General features: G+C 40.0%; 1 protein-coding gene and 2 pseudogenes across 1 annotated transcript; 2 read left to right on the top strand and 1 right to left on the bottom strand.

Moving 5' to 3' along the window:
- The first annotated feature begins 110 nt into the window (after nucleotides 1-110).
- Nucleotides 111-1,463, top strand: LOC144648280 (uncharacterized; annotated as a pseudogene).
- Nucleotides 1,464-4,344: 2,881 nt separating this feature from the next.
- LOC144648279 (uncharacterized) lies at nucleotides 4,345-6,929 on the top strand (annotated as a pseudogene).
- An 11,559-nt stretch (nucleotides 6,930-18,488) lies between these two features.
- Nucleotides 18,489-19,214, bottom strand: LOC144648278 (uncharacterized). The gene has a single exon (XM_078507894.1). The coding sequence runs from the start codon at nucleotides 19,212-19,214 to the stop codon at nucleotides 18,489-18,491; it is 726 nt and encodes a 241-aa protein (XP_078364020.1).
- Between the last annotated feature and the right edge of the window lie 655 nt (nucleotides 19,215-19,869).

Genomic DNA, 19,869 nt, shown 5'->3' with positions numbered 1-19,869 from the left:
CTTCAACGGGATTCGAACCCGTGACCTCCGCGATACCGGTGTGATGCTCTACCAACTGAGCTATTGAAGCCACACATTGACCTCGCTCCCAATGTGTTAAGCCCTTTAACATGCCAGATCAGAGAGGACAGGGAACTTCACTACAGGTTGCCAAACCACCGACCGAAACTGAAGACAACCGAGATACCACCCATGAAAGAGAATCCAGTACCATTGACAAAATCACCGCCAGAAATTGTAACTGCTGCTGTACCTAAAGTGGATTGACAATGTACAGGCCAGCTAGATTCGTATGATCTGCCTGTTGCGAAAGACGACGCTAATCAAAAATGGCGAAACGAATGGCTTGGAGAACTAACGAAGGCTCGCAAAATCGACCAGGATTTTCATCCCCTATACCTGAAATATCGCCGCACAATGTCCAATGTGACTCTGTCAAATTTGTTTAAGGATCTGGGAAACTTAAAGCTTTGCACTGGAGTACTGGAGTCAATCCTTTGGAACTGACGAGCAAGTTATACCATAATGTAGTCCCTATCAATCATGACTGTTTGGAGGAAGAAGAAGAGCAGCAGCCATTTCCACACAAGGGCTTTTAGAGAGTTAAGGAGTGTTTGCTTTTTAACGAAGTTGATGGAGTTTGCCCTTCAGTCAGGAGTTTAATTTGTACACAAAAAGCAAGGCAAGCAAAGGAGAGTAAAACGATAAAGCCAGCCTATGTTAATGCTCGTGTCCAAAACTGATCCAGAACGAATAAAGCTTACTTTACAAGGACAGCGATTGATGTGTCCACAACTTGAACAGCAGCTTAAAGAAATGCGTGCCGAGTTACTGAAGTCAAGTTTGGAAATTGACCATGAACTGAATGATGATTTTACTCAGATCCTTGATTCAGCTGGTACTAAAGTAACCCCTTTCACGAACCTCTTCTGGCAGTAACAAAAGTGACTGTTTTCAAGAACTAACACAGGAGTGCGCAATTACCCGATGATAAAAAAAAAATTACCATCTTTATTATTTACTATAATAAGATTTTGTTTGTCCCTTGCATCAAAGTTACCTTCGTGCTATAAAGAACTCAGGGATAGTGGAGTGCTGGTTCTTCCAAGCCAAAGGCGACTGAAGGACTACCGTAATGCCATAAAGCCAAAGAGGGGTTTCCAAAAGGAAATGTTAGATGTTCTTAAAGTAGAGACTGAGCATTACTTTGATTTCCAGCGATACGTTGTTCTTTTGTTTGATGTTTTATGGCTAATCTTGTCCTGGACAAAACAACAGGAGAACTGATCGGATTTACAGACCTCGGGGACCCTGACATGAACTTTGGAGTATTAGAGAAAGTTGATGCTCTTGCATCACATGCTTTAGCATTTCTTGTCTGTGGCGTCTGCACGGAACTCAAGTTTGGTTTAGCACACTTCGCAACCTTCGGGTATTACTGCTGCTCAATTGATGCCCACTAACTCTGGTATGAAGTTTCCGAAACAGCAGGTCTTTTTTTAAGAAACTCCAGAAACATGAACTTCATAACGTATTAGTGAATCCCAATCACCATCATCAGTTTCTAATAGCTATTATTAGAAAAACTTATGATGTATTTTAAGATGACCAACAGTGCTAAATGCAAATGTTACAATACAATCGTTACATGACCAAAATAGAAAACAAAAGGCTGGCTGATAATACTATTTCAAGGCCGCTGTCTTTCTATTAATATTAAAATTTAAGGAAGCCCAAATATATTGGGCTATTTATAGGTGACACCAGGTGGGGGAAAAACTTATTGCTGCACCAAAAAATACGACACTATTTTGGTGAAAAACGTTACGTATTGCCCGCAAATGTCACCTTCGGAGAACAACAACAAGAAAAACCCCAGAAACCTTCAAAACCGGCCAGTGAGGATGACTGACTGCACTTTAATGAAGTTTTGGGAACATCATGTCGCTTTTGACACGCTGCAGGTATTATGGCACTGGTATCATCTTCCCTGACCAAGAAAAGGCTTAAACCTGGCAAGCATTACAAAACACTTGATCACATGATGTGATCGGCCACGACATACATCCAAGCCTGTCTGTCTGTCTGTCTGTCTGTCTGTCTGTCTATCTATCTATCTCCGACGAATATAGAGATCAAACAAGAACTACAACAGCAATTCAGAGCATCGAAAGACTGCTCAAGACCATGAATTACCAAGGCTCATGGTGAATCACTTTTCCTTTGAAAAGCTACACCAAGCGATGTCAAATAACAGAAACCAAATATTGGGTGCTTATGATGAGCAAACCCTGTTTTACAATATGTTAGACCAGCAAAAGACCAACTCTACGATGGACAGATTCTTTTGGCATTAAACGGTAGAGGACAGTGGACCAGGGACTTCAAAAACGGATCGTACACAATGGAAAACACTTAACATAACTGGCTTTATACAGCCGGCTTTTTATATGGAGTGAAAATTAGGGCAGTTGATGACTTCAACAGTTTTAATGATCGCCAACTGTTTTTTTTTTAAACAGCAGGTTACGATAATACAATAACTTACTTACATTACCATTACAATACATTACTTATACTTACAACTCAACTATATAACTTATTTACAATACGCTACTTGCAGTATATAGCTTACAATAACCTACAGTACATAACTTACAATTAACTTCTTACATTACACTACAAATTTACATTTTTTTTAAATTATAAAACACAAAGACAGTGCAGTGCATACAGAGAAATGAATATATATGTATAACGACATACAGTTCAGTAAATTGCCTTTAATTGATTAGATACCGTATTTACTCGAATAAGCGCCGCCCCGAATAAGCGCCGCACTCGAATAAGCGCCGCATTTAGGATGGAAAAGTTAATAAGTGCCTCCCCCAAATAAGCGCCGCAGTCTCGATGCGGCGCCAATTCGAAGAATTCCGTATAAATAAAAACAGCACTACTAAGCAACTCTGAAACAGACTTGGAAATTCCTTTTCATCAAAATCAATATTTTGTAGCTCAAGGTATTATGTTTCACCGCTCGCGCATTATTTTTTTTATATCCAAAATTCTTACAATATTTAGTTCTGTTAACGTTGTGAAGGCCGTGAACTTTGTCGGGACAGCAAGCGCAACTACTCTCTTCCGTAAGAGACGAATACTGACAATCAAAATACCCTTCTTTTAGTTACTGTAGAAGTTTCGTCTAGATGACATTGTTTGTGTCGTCCAATTTTTAAGTAAGCGCCGCCCTCAAATAAGCGCCGCACCTGAGGCGCAAAAAAATTAATAAGCGCCGCGGCGCTTATTCAAGTAAATACGGTAGCTGTTTCAAAACAATAAGTGCCGTGAGCTTGCCAGTTAATTTAAATTGAGACGAGGTAGCCTAAAAAAACTAATTATTTGCCCAAAGGAAAGAGACGTTGACTATCAGGAACTTACACCGAAAGACCCACAAATCCCAAATTTGAAACATGTATACCAAATAATCAAGGACTTGCATACAAGCCAAACAACGTTTCCTTTGACCCAGAAGCCCAAGCAAAATTTGAACAATACCACGGTGAATTGAAGAGAAGAAGACTAACCATCCCAGAGGAATAATTGCGAATGGCTTGAGTTAGCATGATATTACACATCTTTTACTTTGCTGTTGAAGCAAGAAAAAGACCCTAGCCCTAAAGACATTCCAAAGGTCATCGCAGAAAAGACAGTTGCCACAGCAATCACCATCCTGAATTATGTTACAGAGACCAAGTTGCACTTACGCCTTCAGGAGAGAAGTTGCAGGATGAGCCAACAATTGTTACTTGTTTAATTCACTACAGTAATTCAGTACTAACGAAACAGGTATAGCGCAAATTTAAAAACGGTTGTTTTTGGCGCCAAACGGCAACGATCTGCGTCACGTGGCTTTGCTTGTCAAATGAAAAAGGTGAACGTACGCAGTCACATTCCTGAACGTTTCATTCAACATTTGATGATGCTTTCGATGATGGCGTTCTCTGAAAAGAGCAAAGGCAGGACATTTATATCAGGAAACCAATCGATGACAGCCTAAGATGCAGTATAATCAACATGATTATTGCCGATGGTGGCGATGCATCATCAGGATTTTTTCCTGGAACCTTTACCAATTTTGCGGATCGCTTTTGTGTTTCAACCCAGTTTGTGACAAATTGTGGAGGAATTTCTGCACTACAGGTGAACATTTGCCATCCAAGAGACAATCGGGTAATCCTTCGCACCTGAAGCCCGAAGAGATTGAATTGATAGAATTTCTTCTTGCCAGAAGGACCTTTTACTAGGAAGCGACTGACGAAGGCATCTGCGGATAAGTCCACCAAGATGAACACAGTTTACTGTCAACAGTTTCTAAATACTGTGGGTGCCTTGCCACCAGAAAAGTTCAAATTTTTTGATGAGGCTGGCGTTCATAGTGGATTAGAAAATGCCGTGTACGGAAATGCTCTTAGAGGGGAAGCGGCGGTTGCAGTTATTTCTGGCAACACCAAAGGAGCAAATGTAACACTTAGCTTATTGTGTGGAATGGAAGGAGTGCTTTTTGCAAACACTGTTGAGGGAGCTTCGAATTCTGCAAATTTTCTTAATTTCTTCTTTTAGTTAATTACATTTACAAGTTGATTGCAAAGTATGTATTTTACTACCAAGATTTCAACACTATATAGACAATGCTTATGCAAAACCTCGTGCTCGAATGTGCTCGAATTACACCTACAACAAGTACTTTAATTGATCTGATTTTCACTAATTAACCAGACCATGTATATTGCTCCGGGGTGTCTCACAACGCCATTAGTGATCATAGTTTAGTTTACGTTTATCGAAAAATTTCAATTCCCGCCTCTTCTAAGGAAAATAAACTTGATAAGTTACAGACAGTACAAACATTTCAGCAGCACTAACTTGCGAGCTGACATTTTAGCTCAACCTTGGGGTGACATTAAACAATTTTACGATCTTCCAAATGTACTGGTGCATCCCAATCATCACTATAAGTTCCAAATAGCTATCATTAGAAGAGCTAATGATGCGTTTAAGGATGACCAACAGTGCGTAGGCATTTTGTAAGCAGAGCACTTTATTCCCCGCAAATCCTTTCCTGGTCGCCTAAAGGTCTCTAAGTAAGAACATTTCTCAACCGCCTTGCCCCGCCTCCTCCCCCCGCGCGTAATTTTTTCGCTATAAGCTCGACGAACTCTTCGAAAAAAAAAATTTCGCTTCAAGCTCGACGGACTCTGCAAAAAAATAGGGACTGCTCGTAGTCTAAACTTCCGGCACAGCATATTACCAGGGACCCTTAAACACGGCCTTTAGAGATCAGTCCTACAACAAGTTGAAAACCTGGCTACGCCCCTGAAGACCAACTCTACGATGGGCAGAAAGACTCTGTTGGCATTAAACGGTGGAGGACAGTGGACCAGGGATTTCAAAAACGGATCGTGCATGCACAATGGAAAACACTTAATATAACCGGCTTTATACAGCCAGCTTATGTAGTGAACATTAGGGCACTTGATGACTTTGACGGTTTTAATGATCGCAAAATATTTATTTGCCCAAAGGAAAGAAAAGTTGACTATCAGGAACTTACACCGAAAGACCCACAAATCCCAAACTTGAAACATGTATACCAAATAATCCAGGACTTGCATACAAGCCAAAAAATGTTTACCTTTGACCCAGAACTCCAAGCAAAATTTGAACAGTACCAAGATGAATCGAAGAGAAGAAAACTAACCATCACAGACGAATAATTGCGAATGGCTTGAGTTTTTATGACATTACACGTCTTTGAATTTGCTGTTGAAGCAAGAAAAAGACCCTAGCCCCAAAGACATTCCAAAGGCGATCACAGAAAAGACAGGGTGAGCCGACAACTGTTACTTGTTTTCATTCACTACCATAATTCAGTATTTGATTACACACCTACATTAACCAACATCAACAAAACTGCAAAACAAAACAAAACATCAGATACATTCTCAGAAGCATCTTTAAAAAACAGATGAGTTTGGAAAACAATAACATTAAGCAAAACAAACATCTAAGGGGGACCCCCACACCCTAGTTAATTACATTTACAAGTTGATTGCAAAGTATGTATTCTACTACTAAGATTTCAACACTATATAACAACTAACTAATTTTCATAATATTTTCAATTTCTTCAGCTATCCATCGTGGTTTTATCCATGACTAAAGTCTTCTCAAACGCTCAGGCAGTCAGTGACAACCAATAGCATAAATTCAGACCAGCTCGTCAAAAATTAAAAGAGTCGTTGGTTTCAACATATGATGTCATTCCACATTGCAAGAACATGAACAATCTAAAACTCCAGTCGTGTTAAAGAAAATCACATCCTATTAAACCAACAATCAAGTGTGAGGGTTGCACCAACGTTTGACATTGATTTTGATAACTAAACTACTAAACTGTTGGACACCACTGCCTCTTCATCTCAACCTACATTGACAATAACTTTGAAACCGCTCTACGAACTTCAACCTAATCAAAAAGTGAATGTCATTGCCACTATTTCATTGGGAAATGACAAACCCAAACCAGTTCAAATAAAGAGTACTCAGTAATGTCCTCAATAAAGGAAGATTGCGTGTCAGAGTATGAGACAGCTACTGTAATCCTTCATATCTGAGATCCCTTAATCAACGACGTCATTACTGGCACCTCATACAACTTTCACAACCTAACTATCAAACACTTAAAAGGGACCACCTTTCTGTCTACATCTCCAGCCACTTCTATTACAAAAATGGAACAACAGATTCAGTTGCACAACCCCAGTGGACCAGCCCTTCTTGAAAACCCTGACAAAGATATCAAAGTTTAATAATTCAAACTTGTTAAGCAAATAAGCATCTTTATGCTCGTCAAGCATAAGATGAGATGAGATAAGATAAGAACTTTATTTAACGTGGCTCTCCACATAGCTAAAAGCTACATTAAAGAAAGGCGGGAATAGCGCCTTACAGTGGAGACCATTGCTTCAATTGCAAGCGACTCAAATACTCAAATATGTGCAAGCGCATTGCTTCAAACGCAACAGAGAGATGAGAGGCTCCTCTAGATTTTATTATAATAGTCAACCCTTTCAGAATATGAGTCAAAATAAATAGAGCAATGCTTGTGTTGATTTTTTTCTAGGGCAAATTTGTGACTAAGTTCTTTCAATGATGTTAGCAACGATGATGGGTCCTTGTATAACATAAAGTAATAAATCCATTTTTCGTAATATGTGGCTCTTTTGATGTCCTGCATTTTTTGTGGATGAGAAAACCTTTTAGGGTCCACCCTGGGTTTAGGGGTTTGCTTGGAAAAACGGACTCCCCTGGTTATGCTGGGTCATGCCTGTCACCCCTTGCTGGCCTCATGGTTTTCTTTCATCTATTGAACAAGAACAAATATTGAAATGGATTTGGGGAACAGTCTCAATTTTTTGAATACTTTCAACCATTTTCTGGAATTTTAAAGGAAACATTAAAGTTCTGATCGTCCACACTCGGAACACATGTTGAGCAAACGTTCAGTGGACGTTGTAGAAGCACATTACTCAATAGTTTGCGAAAAAGGGCCATTTTTCTTAAGGGTAGAATAGGATAAGTTGGCCCACCCTATTTCGTCCTTCCATTAATTGTGGAGCTTACAAAGCCTAGACTTTGCCATGATGCCCGTCTCCTAAATTTATGGATGAAAGACACGCCTTTCAGGTTGGATTCCCTTATAAACCTTACATGATACGTGGGCCGTGACACCTACAAGAGGATACTAGAAGATAAATCAGGGAATGATCATGTTCTTTTGACTGAGAAATGCAGAACATTCTTTACAATCCAGTGGGGTGGATCTCTAACATCTTGCCTTTTGGCTGGAAGATATCTCCTTTTGTCTACCACTCCACTGGCCTTATGGTTTCTAATTTCTTTCTTTTCTTTGGGGCTCCCTTACTCACTGTGTATTGATGATCGCCATAATGGGCAACTCCAGATACCTCCTACACGTGGTCTCTATGCAGCCTTCGTAAGGCCCGACGAACATAAGTTAGCAGCTGCAAAAGCGGCTGTCTTTTTAGAAGCTTACTTCTTGATCAAATTGGATATTTTCTGGGTTTGTCAATATCATGCTGCGTTAAGTTGTTCCATATTTGGGTTTCCTGTCAGATTCTTTTCCGGTGGTTTTCTATCTTATTCCCAAGAAAAGGGAAAAGATTCTTAACCTTGTTAAACACAACCTAGGAAGTTTAGTAATCTCGATTCAGAGTCTCCAACACTAGCTTGCCAAATGTTTGTCATTCTCCTTGGCCTACTTCCCTTGAGGGATGAACATCATTTTCAAAAATCTTTGCCAACAGATGCCTCAGCCTCAGGTTGAGGAGGATCGGTAACTCTTAGTGTTCGTGTTGACGCAGTCTCTGACTACTGGACAGAGGCAAAGCAGGGGCCTGTGATTCCCACAAAGGAGGAATTGTTACCCACAAGAATCTCGGTGAAAACAATTGTGAGTTTTTTTCCTCTGGTCGATTCACTGATGTCGATCATATGGTAAATATTTGAGTCGCTTTTTTGCATCACTTGCTGTGACTAACTTTGCAAATCCTGAGTAATTTTTGTCCCACAGACCAGCCAGGAATGTTGAGCAACCAGCAGCTTCGCGTACCCGTGCAGCATCACTTTCTTTGCCCGCCAAAATCAAAACACCCGCACACTCTTGAGCGTGAGTTTGTCGGTCGTTTGTGGGCTCATTCAAGTTGTATCTTATGATGAGTAATGGTAATCCGAAAGAAAATGTCGATGACCATTGTCGGGTTTGTTCTTTTGTTTTTCTTAAAAAAAAGAGAGAAAAAGAAACATTGATGGTAAGTTTTTGAAAATATTTGAAAAAGTGTATAATCAAAAAGTCCTGCCAGACGATGGTCTTTCTTGCGCAGTGTATAACACTTGTCTCTATAGAGTGGAATCTTTCAAACAGAACGCATCCCCTTTCTCCTTTGACATCCAGTCAAGGGGATGAGCAGGCAGCTTGTTATAGTTTGTAATGCCATTTCTGAGCATGATCTGCGGACATATGTACATGCGCACTACGTGCCTGCTCCTTGTGTGCAGAGAATAAAATCCTTGTGTTGATCTGGGTTTGTTCTCCTAGTGTTTGTTCGTAAATCCTGATTCCACGGACCCAAAACCACAACACAGCTTCTCACATCAACAAAAAGGGCTATCGCATCCCTTTTAAAAAATACTTACTCTAAATATGACTAAAACCGAGTTCATACTTATTGGATCTAGGCAGAGGTCCCCGAAAGTTGCAATAAATGATTTTCAAGTTAGCCAGGTCAAGTCTGCAAAATCACTTGGAGTGATCATCGACGACAGACTTGATTGGAGTAGTCACATTGAGAAACTAACAAAGAAAATTGCTTCTGGGATTGGGGCCTTAAAACGAGTAAGGCACCTGGTCCTTCAAGGAACCTTACATGTAATATATAGAGCTTTAATACAACCGCATTTCGACTACTGTAGTACTGTTTGGGAAACTGTGGGATTACTTTGCAAAACAAGCTACAAAAGCTACAGAATAGAGCAGCCTGTGTTTTGACCTTCTCAAACTATGATGCGCACGCTGGTGATTTATTTGAAATTCTAGGATGGAAAAATCTAGCTCGCCAGCAGCAAATTCAAAGAGCCACGATGGTTTACAGGTCTCTGCACGGGTTGGCTCCAGACTAACTAAATTTGAAAAACAAGAAACCGCATACAACCCTAAGGGACTCTGAAAGCAAACTCAAACTTCCATTACCGCGCACTAACTATTACAAAAACAGCTTTATGGATAGTGGCGCCATCTTGTGGAACAGTCTTCCTATTAACGTAAGACAAGCAGAGTCCCTTGGGCAATTTAAAAAACTAATTGAACGAGTACTCTAGGGCATGACATTCGTGAAAAGCAGCTTTTTATATATGTATATATATATATTTCTATATTTCCCCTTTTTCTCTGACAGAGAAGCTCTGTATACTATCAGCTGACAGATCTACTCTTTTGAACAAAAGATCTAAACTTGTTACCAAGTGCAGGCACGAAAACAAGTACTACGCGGCCAATCAGAGATAGAATCATTCCAACTGTCCTCCGTGAACTACCTATCTATCTATTTATCTGCCAATTAGGCCACAGCCACCTGCCTTGGTGGTATCATGTTCAGGTGCAAGCAAAGAAGTAAACATGTCTAGTGAGAAAAGCACCGAAACAAGAAAGTTCAAAGTACAGTTGTCATTGCTTTCCAGTTTCAACAAAGGGAACATGTGTCAAGGTAGGCACAGTTACTGAGAGTACAACTACAGTGTACGAAGGATACATGTTAACATGTAGAAACCATTCTTGGAGACCCAGGGGCAGTTAGAGGGTGTGAGGGAAAGTTTTTCAATGAACTTATTTAGATGTGTGTATAAACTTACATTTTTTAATGTGTGCCATTTCATTTTCTATAAAACATCTTGGTGCTTTGTAGTTGTTAACATTAACAGGACCATACCAAAGCTTATTTCAAACTCAGGATGGTATGTGCTGTCCACTTCCAAGTTCCGCATTTCACGTGAATGAAAAAAACTTCTTTTAGAGTTTTTTGACATAATAATTAGTTCTGCTTCAAGATTTTATCACATTACATTACTGTATGTGTTGCTAACTACATGTACCAGCTCTTGGTGGTTCACCGCACCAAAGTGGATGAGTAAACTTGTCACCTAAACTTTAGGAATAACTCTAATATATATATGAGTGAGTGATACTTTATTTAACCTCGGAATTCCATCAATTACATTGGTTTTCATGAAAGCCGAGTGAGATTTAAAAATCTAAATAGAGTTAAATAACACATAAATATTAGAGTGGGACAAGCTATCAATAAGAAGATAGTAACATATCAGAGTCAATATCTTCCAGTCCTCTTTTAAAGGCTGCAAGAGATTTAGCTGACTTAATTGAATTAGGCAAGGAATTCCACAATTTAGGACCAGCATAAAGAAAACTCTTTTTTAAAAAATCAGTTTTCGGTAATGGTAAATTAATATTTAATTCACTGTTCCTAATATTGTAAGGATTTCTTGCCTCGACTTTGCAAAATCTGTCAGTTAAATAAGATGGGGCTTCACCAGTAGAAATTTTAAACATTTGAGTGGCCTTATGCTTAGCTCTTCGGGTTTTAAGATCAGACCACCCAAGTTCCTTTAAAACATCCTTTGAGCTTACATCATAGGTAGCCCTTAAAATAACCCTACCAGCCCTATTCTGTAATTTTTGTAATCTGGTTGCTAGACCTTTAGATAAATTATCCCATACTAAATCACAATAGTCAAAAGATGGCTGGATAAGGGAATTATAAATAGTTATAAGAGTATCATCATTAACGAATTGCCTTATTTGTCTCAAGCCCCCGATTGCAGATGAGACCTTTTTTGCCACATGGTTAATATGAGTGGACCATGATAAACGATCATCAATATAAACACCAAGAGATTTAGCAGAGTAGACACGTTTTATACTTGTATCACCTAACCTGATCTCAGGAGAATAGCCAAGGTTGGCAAGATTGTAATTAGAGCCAATAATTAAAAATTCTGTTTTAGTGGTGTTTAAACTCAGTTTGTTTGCTAAGAGCCATTGTCTAATATTTTCCAAATCATGATTTGTACCATTCTGTAATTCAAAATAATTTTTACCAGAAATGGTTAAATTAGTGTCATCTGCAAACATTCTTGGGGCTGAGAAATTTAAGCACTTTTTTCAAAAGTTTTCTCAAAGTCAAATTAGAGGAGAAAAGTAAACAATCAGGCTACCCAGATGAAGTTTAAGAGCAATCAGAAGCAATTTGCACGATGATTTCTTAAGGACGCAAAGCATCATATGCATGCTATCCTTGAGTTGCTGATGTTGAAAGCCATTCGTGGAGTAGCTTTGATGTCTCGAGTGGCATCAAATGAGCAATATTCACGACATGGCCGCCTCTACTTTCAACACTTAGATTTACGTTCCACCACTCTTAAGCCAAACCCAACAACAAGCAGCCATCGGCGAGAACAACAAGTCTTGCCAGGCTTGGAATTACAAAGGAACTTGTTCTTGCGACTCTACCATAACTTCCTACACCTGTAACCATGCATACGTCCCGCTTTTGTAAGCTAGCAAAAACCCAATGTTGAATTGCCCGAAACGAAACGGGGAATGCCAATTCAATTAATAAAAACTATTTAAAAAAAATTCCTGGTAATCAATGACTCAGCAGTGCAGGCATACTAACTTGTTTGTAATCGAATAATGTGGATATTGACTCGGACACAGACATGGACAAGAACACGGATAATAATATTTACTGCATCAGGAGATTCAGCTTCATTCCTTACGAGCCGTTATAGCTCTAAATGTCACAAACCAAATGCATTCGGAGTGATAGTTCACGTGCCGTCACAGCTCAAAATGACAGCATGGCGGGCTTACCTCGCTGGGCCTTTTCAATGGAACCCTTTACATCAGGCACTCGTCACATCCCATTTACAAACGTTAAAGAAACGCAGATTTAACTAAGCGTCATGTCGTGATGGAGTAAGTTTCCCTCATTCTGCTTCAGTTAACAGCCGGCCCAGTACTTGGACACCCAGTTTCAGCTGCATTTACCAGGGATTGATCACGAGTTTGTAATTCACAAAAGGGCAGGGTTGTTTTTATTTACAAAAAGGATTTAAGGAGAGCATATCACCAAATACCGATTGATCCTAAGGACTACAAGTTAGTCTACCGGTAGGTTTTCAATGGGACAATTCTCTGTACTTTGACCTCAGGTCCCCCTTCGGTTTAGGTCATTCACCATGATTTGCCAGTGGACCATGAGAGTGGTCATTTACTCGTTTACCCAGGAAGGTTTTTTACGGTGCCAAATTACCAGCAGCCATGCACGAAGCCTTCCCCCAACTTCAGGAACTCTTTAACGAGTTGAAATCACAATCATCAGCCTTGATTATCAAGTTTGCAAAAACGACAGAGATGATCAGTAAGGGGACCACCACCCAGAATTTTTAATGTGATAAAGACCTCCCAGTTGTAGACACCGAAGCATAGCAGGTTGTGGATACTATTTTAACGTGACCCAATCCAGTTTACAGTCACCTACTGACGGCCTACTGACATGAGAGAATTGGCTGGACGAAGCAACTGGAAAAGGGACAAACTAGAAGTGTTTAACAATGTCAGTTAAGTCAACATGGGATATTTCCTTTATCAACAATGACTGCCAGTCACTTTCTTGTCCAAAACGAAGATGGGGATTTTACTGCAACTGACAGCTCATACCATCAAGGCTACTAAGCACCTACATTTTAACAAAAGAGCTCTTGAATTGGAAATTGAGAGAAACTGACATCTAAGATTGTCGGGAATCTGCCATCCTTAAAGAGTGCCAAAATCCAATATTTCAAAGGGAATATGCAGCTTACTCCAGATCCAGCCTGTACATTGCCAACCGACTGTCAACTGGATAACATTAGGCGACCAACTCAGATGACATTTTTTTTAATGTGATCATTGACATGAAGTAATTTTATAAGCATTAGCCTGCTCTGTTGTAGTTGTTGTTAGTACACATCTCAGTCAGGATCTGTTGTTACAGTTAACCTTTATTACTTCATGAAATGGAACTTACATAGGAATCATTACAAAAGCAGTGGAGCCCTCACAATGGATAAGCAGCATGGTGGTAGTAGCCAAACCACAGAAGATTCGGATTTGCTTAGACCCAAAGGACTTAAACCGTGCTATTCAGCGTCCAAAGTACCAAATGCCAACTATGAAGAACTTTTACTTGAACTTAGCAAAGCCAAAATCTTCCGTTCATTCGACGCAAAAGAATGGATTTTATCAACTCAGTCAAGATGAGGACAGTAGTAAATTGACTACTTTCTTGACACCCCTGGGGAGATACCGATACTTACGAATGCCTTTTAGAATAAGTCTAGCACCAGAAGTTTTTGAAAGTAAACTGCAAGAGTGCCTTGCTGACTTGCCTGGTGTGAAAGTCATCAGAGATGATATCCTGGTATCCTGGTAGTTGGCTATGGGGAAAACGACTCAGAAGCGCAACGCGATCATGATCAGAAAGTCATTTGCCTTCTTGAAAGATCAAGACAAGTGAACCTAAAGCTCAACAAGTCTAAAGTCAAGCTTCGACAAGCTGAAGTGAAATTCATGGGCCATGTGATCTTGAAGGACGGGCTGAAGCCAGATCCAGACAAGGTCACCGCTATTAAGAACATGCCCAAACCGACATCCAAGTTTGAAGTACTTACCTTTCTTGGCTTTGTGAATTATCTCTCCAAGTTTTTACCCAAGCTTTCAGATGTGTCTGCACCACTAAGAGAACTCACCACCAACCAAGCTCAGTTCACATGGGCAAGACAACACGTTGAAGCATTTGTCGCTATCCAGCAGCTGGTTATCAAGCATCCAGTGCTGAAGTTCTATGACGTAGAAGATGTCACCATTCAGACGGATGCCAGCAACAAGGGGTTGACAACCTGTGGCCTTCGCGTCAAGAACCCTCTCTCCGACAGAGCAGAGATATGCGACCATAGAGAAAGAATGCCTGGCAATCGTCTTTGCCTGTGAAAGATTTAACCAATATCTGGCACGTAGAGAGAACATTTCTGTGGAGACAGATCACAAGCCTCTTGAGTCCATATTCAAGAAGTCGCTGTTATCAGCACCTTGCCGTCTTCAGATAATGTTACTCAGACTTTAGCGATACAATTTGTCAGTCAGATACAAGCCTGGTTCTCAGATGTTCTTGGCTGACCACTTGTCAAGAGCAGCACAGCATGAAGGTACCATGCCAGAAGAGTCCTTCCAAGTGTTTTCCTTGGAGTTAGAGACCCTAAACCCTATGTAAGCCCTGAAGATAACTCCAGAGAGATTGGAGCAGTTACAGCGGTGTACTGGACAGGACGAAGCATTGCAAACCTTGAAGACCACAGTTCTGACTGGTTGGCCAATGCAAAAAGAGCAAGTACCTGTCAACATCAGAGAATACTGGTTATATCGGAAAGAGTTAACAGTACACAATGGGATCATGTTTAAAGGTTCAAGAGTGGTCATACCCCGTGTCATGAGACCCAAAGTCAAATCAAAGCTCGAGACACAGTCTTTTGGCCTAAAATGAACGCAGAGGTACGGGACCTGATCAAGCAATGTTCCATCTGTAACAAATTTCAGGCCAAGAACCTGAAGCAACCTATGCAAAGTCATCAGATTCCAGATCGCCCTTGGAGCACAATTGCTGCCGATCAGTTCAAACTTCATTCCAAAGAGTACATTGTCCTTGTTGACTTCTATTCAGACTTCATTGAGGTCAAGCAGCTGCAAGAGAACACTTCCAGTTCAGTAATCGAGTTTCTCAAAGAGCAATTCAGCAGATATGGCATACCAGACACACTCGTAACCGACAATTGTCCTCAATTTACTAGCCATGAATTTCAACAATTCTCACGTGATTGGGAGTTTGTACACGTGTCATCCTCTCCGCACCACCACAGGTCCAATGGTAAAGTGGAGTAAAAGTGGCTAAGTCCTTACTGAAGAAAGCACTTAAGGACAACAAAGATCCTTGGCTTGCAATGCTAGATCAAAGAAACACGCCAACCGGGTCACTCGTCGTCGTACCAGAACCACACTGCCTACAGCCACAAGCCTCCTTTATCCCAAAGTTCCTGAGAGTGTCACTGAGAAGTTAAAGTTAAAACAACAAAAAGCGAAGTGGTATCATGACCGTTCCACCCGTACCAGATCTAGAAGTAGGACAAGAAGTGTGAGTTGCACCATTACAGAAGAACGAAACTTGGAAACGAGGCACCTGCCTGGAGAAATTGTCAGACAGATCCTATCTGGTCAGACCTGAAGGAAACAGCCAAGCGGTTCCTCCTTGTTCACAGACTAATGGCGTCCATATGTTGAAACATGCTTAAGGCATGTGTAAGAGATTTCTGGGAACACTAGAACTCAATTTGCAGCAAACTATTGTGAACTACTGTGTTGAGAATTTGGACTTACTTGAACTAGCTTTGTAAATGACGAAATTGGACCCTGTGTTCAATTGTTAAATTTTTGACCATTTTTTTAAATCTTTAAGTTTTTTGTTCGTTACTTAACAAACTGAACATTTTGTTCAATAACGATTTTTTGACTGTAATATTTCAATTTTCGTATTGGTTACTTGAGGGATTGGACATTCAGGTGGCACTTTCTGCTACTCAAATCATTTATATAGTTTTCCCTGTCACCCACAAGGAAACCAAAATCCAATGCTTTTCTTTTGTCAACCCTTATAATCTTATTTGCGACAAATAAGAGTAAGTAAGTGAATTTAAACATGCCCACCAAATCCACGCCTTTCAAACTAGTAGACAACGAAACCTGTTGCGACTGGTGTTAGCCAAAACTACAAAATACCAGGGCAGCTTTAGGATCAATGGTGTGCATGCGTAATCCTCGAAGGATTTTGCAACAAAATTGTATTTAAGAACCATTTCAAACACAGAGGGTGGGTGTAATTTGCAGTTTGCAGGTTACAGGTTGCAGATTGCAGGTTACAGGTCAGGATTTCTTGTAATTCGTTTTAGTTTTTAAACTCTTTTTATATGCTTTTTCAATTACTAAAAATTAGCTTTTAACTCTGTTTTTATAACTATTTTAAACTATTAGATATTTTATATTTTTAGAAATTGTATTGAGCAAGGCCCCTCTGGATACCAGCCACTGTGCTGAATGGGCCACCCTGCATAAATCAAGTTTTACCTACCTTTATACCGACTGTTTTTTAGTTTTATTCCACAAACATTTTTATTAGTATTACGTAACACTATTTTGTAATTAGGGTAATATTTATATTTTTAACAGTTTTATATTTGACTCGGTAAAATTATGTAATCCCCGAAGGATTTTGCAACAAAATTGTATTTAAGAACCATTTCAAACACGGAGGGTGTAATTTGCAGTTTCAGGTTACAGGTTGCAGGTTGCAGGTTACAGGTCCGGATTTCACTTAAATGTGGAAGGAGTTGGATAGCTTTTTTGTTTTGTTATTTCACACTTACGCGACAGCGCAAAAAAAAAAAAAGGAAGTTGAGATTTCTGGAAGTGTATTGGTTGATGTTAATGATCAACTCTGCACATGGTCCTTCGGCTGCGTCGATTTGTGAAGATCGACTTCATCGAACAGTAAGTGAGCAGGCCTTTTATGTTTTCTTGCCAATTAAATGGATTTATCAATGCATGATCGAGGTTTTCATATGACAATTCATGCTTTCTTAACAGATCAGTGGCAAAGCTTATTCACAGCTCATATCGAATCGTGCCTGATCGTTAGACTTCTACTTCAGTTGTTTACATTGATGTTTATGTTGATGTTATGGTATTTGTCAGCAAAGTAAATTTACACAAATGTCCGGGTAATTTAAATACTTTTATGATAATTAATATCGAGATCAACAGGGTTACAACAGCAACAATTATTATCGTGAATTTGAATCTTCTATTTTTTCAATAACAAGTCCAAGTTCTAATGTAAACAAAGTAGTGCCGATTGTTTAAAAAGTAAATGTTGAAATGTAATAAAAATTTGGTTTGTATCTGATCTTAAAATCGGTCTAAAAAAGTTGGTAAAAACGTACAAAACTGAATTTTTGGTAACTCTCTGTTACCTTCATCAGAGTCAAAATTGGTTCAGTTTTTGCATAATAAGTTTTTTTATACGCGGCCAGGCTCTATGGGCATGGATGTTCCCAATGTTAAATAAACTTGTGGGAAATGCACATGTTCATTCACACAGTTAATGTCCTGGACAGAATGTAGCGCTTCTAGGAAAAGGCGTTGTTGCCTATTGTTGACACTTCTTTCTAAAATTTCTACATAATCCGGATGAATGTCATGTCTGTTGTTTCCGCGTGACATCTTATTGTGCTTTCGTTATTAGATCTTGTGCCAGGCTTGTGCTCTGCGCCGCGCGAATTCCATGATCTTTTGCTCTCTCCCACATAGGCAAAATCACATGTTTTGCATTTGACTTTGTACACAATTCCCTTGATCTGATTTGTGGCGGGGCGGTCTTTTGGTTTCTTAAAGATACTGCCCAGTGTTTTAACAGGCTTGAAAGTGGTTCTTATGTTTTCTCTGCTAAGCACACGTCGAACTCTCTCAGAAACACCCTTTATGTAAGGGATTGAAGCGTAACCCCTTGGACTCTCTTGACTTTCTTGGTTTTCTGGCTGTATAGTTTCTTGAGCCGAAACAAGACAACGAGCGATGACACTTTGGGGGTATCCATTGACTTTAAGGTCACCGATTACTTGTTGCTTTTTGCTCTGTTTCCGCTCAGAGGTCGAGGTAAGATATTTGGCACGGTCCATTAGTGTCTTTACTACAGCTCGTTTGCTTTGTGCGGGACTATGTCACTCAAATATTTGTTTGTGTGCCTGGGTTTTCTGTACACGCCCACTTCCACTTGACCACTCGCAGATACCGTGTTACTTGTATCAAGGAAAGCTATGGTTTGGTCTTCCGCGCCCGTTGTTGGCATTTCTATCGTGAATTGGATATGAGGGTTAATGGAATTCAGATGGCTGTGAAAAACTCTGATGCTTTCACTCTTTAGGCACGCATTAGAGTCGTCAACGTAGCGGCCCCACCAGCACGGTTTTACTGGTGCAGAGGCTAAGGCCTTTTCCTCAATTTCTTCCATGACTAATCCGGCGATCACTGCGCTGACAGGCGATCCCATCGCACAGCCAAATACTTGGTGGTACTGAGTTCCTTCAGATGAGAAATAGCTGTTGTTAAGTACGAAGGAGAGTAGATCGAGAACTTGAGCTTGTGTCAAGCTTGTAAGGGCTTTCCATTCAGTTGTCTCGCCAAGTTTGCGTTGAACAATATTTATCGCCAAATCTACTGGGATTGAAGTGAAGGGAGATACAACATCGAAGGGCACAATTTGTTTGTCTTCGGCTACTACTTGGCTGCTTATAAAGTTCGTAAATTCTTTAGCGTTCTTGACAGGGAAGCAACTTTCGCTCTTGAGGGATTTTAAGATGGACGCCAAATACTTGGAAAGCCGGTATGTCGGACTGCCAATACCAGTGAAGTACATTCATAGCCTGAACGTACATTAATAAGAGGATCAGTCCAACCTGCAACCTAAAAATTACACCCTCCGTTTCAAACGTTCAATTCACGTGCTGTAAAATGATGAAGGTGGTACGACCGAAACGTTTTTAGTAAAATTTTTATGTCATCTTAGCCAGAAGTTGTCCGTCTTTGGATTTTCTCTTTAATTTCTATACATGTTTATATAGAGGATTATCAGAGGCGTAGCCAAAAGGTGGATTTTTTTAGAGGAAAGCAGTCCTGAAGAAGCGTGTGCATTTTTTATGAGAGTCGACATGAAATCACGAAGTTGTACGAAGTTACTTTTGGTTCCACCACCCTCATGGAATCATATCTTGGTCCTGCTGTTTTAAGATTTCACCCAGAAAACTGGCAACAGAAGGCAGGTTAAGACACAACACAACAGACCCAGTTTCACAATAACCAAAAGCGTGCATGCTTAATAGAATCTACATTATGTGTTATTAGCCGAAGATTTTTTCTTTTTTTCCAGAGTCAAGGTAAGGTAGGTTTCCATAATGACATATACAAGACGTTACTCAGGTGGATTCCATGAAGTTGGATCTTAAAGCTTTTGAGAGAGGCACCGATGCAGCCTTTGCACACTGGTATAAATCAAGTATTGAGATAGGACAGGG

Source organism: Oculina patagonica, chromosome 4, assembly GCF_052425735.1.
Source record: "Oculina patagonica isolate OP01 chromosome 4, crgOcupat, whole genome shotgun sequence".
In the NCBI taxonomy this organism is placed as follows: Eukaryota; Metazoa; Cnidaria; class Anthozoa; order Scleractinia; family Oculinidae; genus Oculina; species Oculina patagonica.
This window is presented reverse-complemented; position numbering and strand designations above follow the sequence as displayed.